The 6456-nt window shown below is 42.8% G+C and overlaps 1 protein-coding gene across 1 annotated transcript; it reads left to right on the top strand.

The window, feature by feature from the left end:
- Window positions 1-3193: 3193 nt before the first annotated feature.
- LOC143805133 (uncharacterized) lies at window positions 3194-4973 on the top strand. The gene is made up of 5 exons (XM_077284045.1): window positions 3194-3326; window positions 3530-3668; window positions 3868-4120; window positions 4226-4319; window positions 4508-4973. Exons 1-5 carry the CDS (start codon window positions 3260-3262, stop codon window positions 4717-4719), a joined length of 765 nt encoding a protein of 254 aa, XP_077140160.1. The 5' UTR covers window positions 3194-3259; the 3' UTR covers window positions 4720-4973.
- Window positions 4974-6456: the final 1483 nt, after the last annotated feature.

The raw sequence follows: 6456 nt of genomic DNA on the forward strand, positions 1-6456 counted from the left end.
ACATATTTTGCTAAGTGGTGGCGAGTCCAAACCCCAATCTCAGGGCGCCAATGGCAGCTAGGGGCCACGTGAAGACCCCCATCACAGTCGTCTTAGTACACCTATGAAACCCAGCTACAGGCTATTCTACCCATACACTATTTTGTCCTAGGGGACTAAAAACTAAATTAGAAGCAAAAAAAAGTTTATTAAAATAGTAAAGAATAATAATAAAAAAAACATAAAAAATGATATCCCCCTATTCCCCATTAAAGAAATAGAAGAAAAAAAAAATCATATTTCGCATCTAAACGTCCGATCTGTGAAAATATAAATTTACCGTAAGTAACCTATAAATGCTGTAAAGTTAAAAAGAGAAATTCCCAAATTGCTGTTTTTCGCTCACAGCACCTCCTCCAAAAAAAATGCAATAAAAAGAGATCAGAAAAATCTGTGTACCCGAAATGGTTTCACTAAAAAGTGCATCCGTTCCTGAAAAACACAAGTGCCCACATGGCTCCACCGATGGAAAAATGGGAACGTTACAGATCTCGGAACCAAAGCAATTTTTTTTTAATGAAGTCCAGAACTTTCTTAACCAGCTAAGTAAATACATAAAAATATAACAAAAATATAAAAACAATTAAAAAATATAATTACATAAAACTATAAACAAATACAAAACTGTAAATATTAAATATTAATATTTCTTTGTCATTCATGATCATCTCTATGATAACATATTTCCATGTTGTGCCTGAATTGCGGTGAGCGTGATTGTTGTATTGTGTGACAAGATGGATTATTTTACTATTGCAGAGAGATCAAAACTACAACTCGTCCTGACACAAAAATGGAAAGATAAAAAAAAAGTTATGGCTCTTGGAAAAAGACAAGTTAAACAACCAAAATGCCCCCTCCCAAAAAAATTGCCTGACCCTAAGGGGTTCTGGCTGTCCTTCAAAAATTTCCCCCCTTCCCCAACCCCCAGGATCACTACATCAGGACACATGGTTTGGGGGAGGGGGTTATACTTGGTTATATTGTGATAGGGGTAGTAGGTACTGTCCCTTAAAGTGGACAGATCCCTTTAAGGAGCGTCCAGCTTCACCTATAGGTGGCCATTTTTTTTAAACCAGCGCTCCTGAGGGCATTTTTCCGGTGCCGCAGTTTAGGACCATGATGTTTTGCATAAATTCTAGGAGAACGACATTCCGCAACATCCAGCCAATGGTGGAGGGGTCTTGTGGAAATGTAATGTGGGGGTCCGCCATGGATATTAGATAGGAGTCTGCCAAAGTCGGGGGCCCGCAGGGACAGGGTGTCAGTAATATGGACAGACAATGCGTGCTGTGCTGTAACATGTTGCTGTGATCCTATGGAGGAATGACAAGTATGTAAACCGACTGGATTGTATGAGGGAATGTGCCTGCTCCCTGCCCCGTACGTGTGCGGGCCTGCGCTGCACCACAACTGCCAGTGCGTGCTCCTGACTACCCGCCACCATCGTGCCCCCTGCCCGCTCTGCTGTCTCCCTCCCATAGCAGTACAGCTGAATAGAAATTGGACTTTTCATTTTTCAAGATCTCTGATTGCTGTCAGTGAATAGAAACCTGCTTGCTGGTATTATTTGAGCATAAGAATTTTTCATGAGCAACACATGGCGGTGTTATTAGGGGCACACTATAGCTTAGGAAATGTATAGCGGTGTTATTGGTACACAGTGTGGTGGTACTATTTGGGCACAGTATGGAGATATTGGCCTATGATATTGTTTAGGCACCAAATGGCGATGTTTTAGGTGATGAATAATGGTACTATTGGGGCACTGTATGAGGCTATTACTTGGAGACAGTAATTCAGCATGAACACTGTATGGTGATATTATTAGGGCACCCAGTGGCAATATTGTTTATATAATGAACAGTGGTCTTATTGGGCCGCTGTACGGTGTTCTTATAGCAGCACTATATGGTGGTATTATTTGGGCACAATATGGAAGCATTGTTCTCGGACTGTAAAGTGGTATGGATTGTGCACTATATGGCGATCTTGTTCAGGCAATAAATAATGGTTTTATTAGGACGCTGTAGTAGGATCTTCTAAAACCACTATATAGTGGTACGATTTGGGCAAAGTATGGAGATTGTCAGGGACTGTATAGTGATATTGTTTGTGCACTGTATGGTGACATTGTTTTGGCAATAAATAGTGGTATTATTGGGGAACTTTATGGGAGTATTATATGGTGGTATTATTGGGGAACTGTACGGTGATCTTGGGAGTATTGTATGGTGGTATTATTGGGGAACTGTATGGTGTTCTTGGGAGTATTGTATGGTGGTATTATTGGGGAACTGTATGGTGTTCTTGGGAGTATTGTATGGTGGTATTTTTGGGGAACTTTATGGGAGTATTATATGGTGGTATTATTGGGGAACTGTATGGTGATTTCGGGAGTATTATATGGTGGTATTATTGGGGAACTTTATGGGAGTATTATTGGGGAACTTTATGGGAGTATTATATGGTGGTATTATTGGGGAACTTTATGGGAGTATTGTATGGTGGTATTATTGGGGAACTGTATGGTGATTTCGGGAGTATTATATGGTGGTATTATTGGGGAACTTTATGGGAGTATTATTGGGGAACTTTATGGGAGTATTATATGGTGGTACTATTGGGGAACTTTATGGGAGTATTATTGGGGAACTTTATGGGAGTATTGTATGGTGGTATTATTGGGGAACTGTACGGTGATTTTGGGAGTATTATATGGTGGTATTATTGGGGCCCATAGGCTGCTACTGTTCTGGAGTAGTAGATAATTATTGATTGAGCAGTATATGGTGGTATTATTATGGCACAGTATGGAGACATTGTTCTGGAATTGTATATCGATGTGTCACTGTATATTGTTTGGTACTGTTATATGGGCACTATTGATAATTTTTTTTGCTTGCATACTGCACAGACTTTGAAGCCTTCAGATGCAGATGAGAAGAATGAAGAAGTGCGGACAACGTTCCTGTAGCGGGGACGACGTCTTGGCATATAAAACATTCCCTTCTTGAATTAGTCTGCACAGTAGGTGATGACAACACAGGTGAGGTGATGAGGGGGGTGCAGTCTCTGAAATGCGATCATCCAGGTGAGGGGGTGGGTGGAGCCAGGCGCAGCTCCTCCTCTGATTGGCTGTCCTTTTATCCAGGTAAATATAAAACCAGCACGGTGCAGCTCCAGGTAGAAGTGTCTGTAATTTCAGAGCTTGGTGACAATGGCCGTGTCCAGCCTGCAGTACACGATGGGAATCTCCAGCGGGTTCAAAGTCTACATCCTAGAAGGTGGGTGCCATCTATTCTCCGTAGGGTCGACCTCCCCCATATTAACAAAAAAGTTACATTGACCGTAAAATGGTGATCAATATAAGGTCAACTTTCTAATCAAAGTGGCCACCTCCTGGGGTTGGGTGGACTTTTTTTCTTTACTGCTTGTGCTCTTCCCATCATATTGTCTTGCATCACTAATATATAATATATCATTGCAGGGCAGCACAGTTCACGCAACGTGGACCGGTACCGTCCATTGTCTAACCACGGAATACCAATATATCCCATCAAACGGAAACTGAGTCCAGATCCTCTGCAACCTCAGAAGAGACTCTGTACCTCCAACCACCAGAACAGGTAAATACCATATTAAAATAATACCGACTAACCATAAATCAGCAGATCGCTACTCCACTGTCTTACATGGAGATCCACAAACTGTGTGTCACTCCAGAAAACTTCTTCACAAATGGTTCTGTTCCCCTAACGTGTGCAAAAAAAATATGCAATTCACCCCCTCGAGATGCCAAACTAAGAATTCCTAAATTTCTTCCAGGAACAATTCTTCCCATTCACCACTTAACATGAAGTGTGCAGGAAAACAACCTTTAGCTGCTGAGGCCACCAGTCCTAAAGTTTTTGCTTCTCACATGGACTTGCAAAATGTCCTGAAAAGGTTAATACCTGAGCGGAGACTCTCGGAAAGGAAGGAGACTAAAGAAATTGAAGAAGACCAACCTCTAGCCTTGGTCAAAAAGATGGAGACGTCAAAGGACAAACCTCTGGTGTCCCCGGCCATGCTACAACAGGTGAGTGACGTCCACACGGTTGACCAAGAGTGGTCTACAGAAGCATCACTAGGGTTCACTTGGCCAAAATTCTGCCTCCTATAACCTTGCTTCTACCACTTTCAGATGAGACCTTCGGTAATCACCTGCATCTCAAGACCCAAAACAAGTCCACCTCCAGAAAACAAGACAGGTCTTCTCCGAGACTCTCATACTCAATGTAAGTTCCTAGTTTTGGGATCAAAACATTTTTAGAATTGAGTGTTGATACCTTTTTAATGGCTAACTGATTTTTTCTATCCACTGGCTAACACAGTACCAAGATATATATCTTTCCTAGTTTTGGGATCTTAACTTCTAATTGTTGCATTGTGTCAAGTCCTAAATCTTACACTGATCTCTCTGTAGGGTCACCCAGAACCTGTTCTCCGGATGTAGAAGAACATTTCCAAAGAAGCCTAAAATCCTGCACCCCCCAACCTAGTGCCTGCTCCCCTCCATGCCATTCCTCCTACACTTCAGTAGAAGAGCATTTCTCAAAAGCCTTAGGCTCACGATGGCTCCTAATCCGAGCGGCAGCAGACTCCCCATCCTCTCAACAAAAGCCCACCAGACGTTAGCTCCGACCACAAGACTTTGGTTGGCTCTAACACACTTGCATGACCACTGCCAAAAAAAGACTGGAGGTGACGGACGCTCTCTTCCCACGTTTGTAATATATATTTATTGATATTTTATCATGGTCTCCGTGTGGAATGGAGATATGAAGAATTTTGGGGAGTGGGTGATGACTGGAGGGCGTTTTGCCTTTAATGCGTGTATGTCAGATCATTGTGTAAATATGAAATGGTTTGAATAAAAGTGATTTGTTTAATTATAGGCTCGGTTGTCTACCCTCCAAAATAGGACTTGTGCTGGGACCAGGCACTAGGAAAAAATAAGTATCTTGCAAAAATATTCATCTCCCCTTAAACTGAAATTATGAATTTTTACTGGAAAATTTACTTTTTTCCCCTCTCAGCTAAAACTGCAGAGTATCCTCATAATTGTCCCGGCTTCTGCTTGCTGTCAGTGACTAGACATCCAGCCCCGCGCTCTCCGCCGGCTCTGACAGTTTGTCCTGCAACAATTCCTCATTACAGTCCAGGTGTGTCTGGATACAGTTGTATAGTCACTGGATGTAAAGTACAATGTCCCGGCAGCAAGCAGAGATCTTAAATGGTGAGCAATACTTTTCACTATGGCTGAGGTTGCATAAGTATAGGCGCCCTAGACCTCTCAGTGTGGAAGTAATGGAGGAGAGTGTGGAGGTCCGAGATAATGCCTGAGTCCTCCTATTGTTCCTGACAAAGGACAGGTCCTAACCTGACAACCACCAGGTGCTGCCTGCGCCGCCTGACTCATCCCACCGCAGACGGCGGCACCATGAGTCATGTGACCTGAAGGACTGGCGGTCCCAACATACAGATGTAATACAGGAGGGAACACACTACCCCAAATACATCACTGTGTAACCAGAGGTCGCTGCCGACAGTATCACACAGGATAGGATTAGATACACGGCTCAGCAGTCAGTATCACACAGGATAGGATTAGATACACAGCTCAGCAGTCAGTATCACACAGGATAGGATTAGATACACGGCTCAGTAGACAGTATCACACAGGATAGGATTAGATACACGGCTCAGTAGACAGTATCACACAGGATAGGATTAGATACACGGCTCAGCAGACAGTATTACACAGCATAGGATTAGATACACGGCTCAGTAGACAGTATTACACAGGATAGGATTAGATACACAGTTCAGCAGTCAGTATCACACAGCACAGGATAGGATTAGATACACAGCTCAGTAGACAGTATCACACAGGATAGGATTAGATACACAGCTCAGTAGACAGCATCACACAGGATAGGATTAGATACATGGCTCAGCAGACAGTATCACACAGGATAGGATTAGATACACAGCTCAGCAGACAGTATCACACAGTGTAGGAATAGATACACAATTCAGCACACTGTATCACACAGGATAGGATTAGATACACATCTCAGCAGACAGTATCACACAGCACAGGATAGGATTAGATACACAGCTCAGCAGACAGTATCACACAGTGTAGGATTAGATACACAATTCAGCACACTGTATCACATAGGATAGGATTAGATACACGGCTCAGCAGACAGTATTATACATGACAGGATTAGATACACGGCTCAGCAGACACTATCACACAGGATAGGATTAGATACACAGCTCAGTAGACAGTATCACATGGGACAGGATTAGATACATGGCTCAGCAGACAGTATCACACAGGACAGGATTAGATACACGGCTCAG

This window comes from Ranitomeya variabilis, chromosome 2 (assembly GCF_051348905.1).
Source record: "Ranitomeya variabilis isolate aRanVar5 chromosome 2, aRanVar5.hap1, whole genome shotgun sequence".
In the NCBI taxonomy this organism is placed as follows: domain Eukaryota; kingdom Metazoa; phylum Chordata; class Amphibia; order Anura; family Dendrobatidae; genus Ranitomeya; species Ranitomeya variabilis.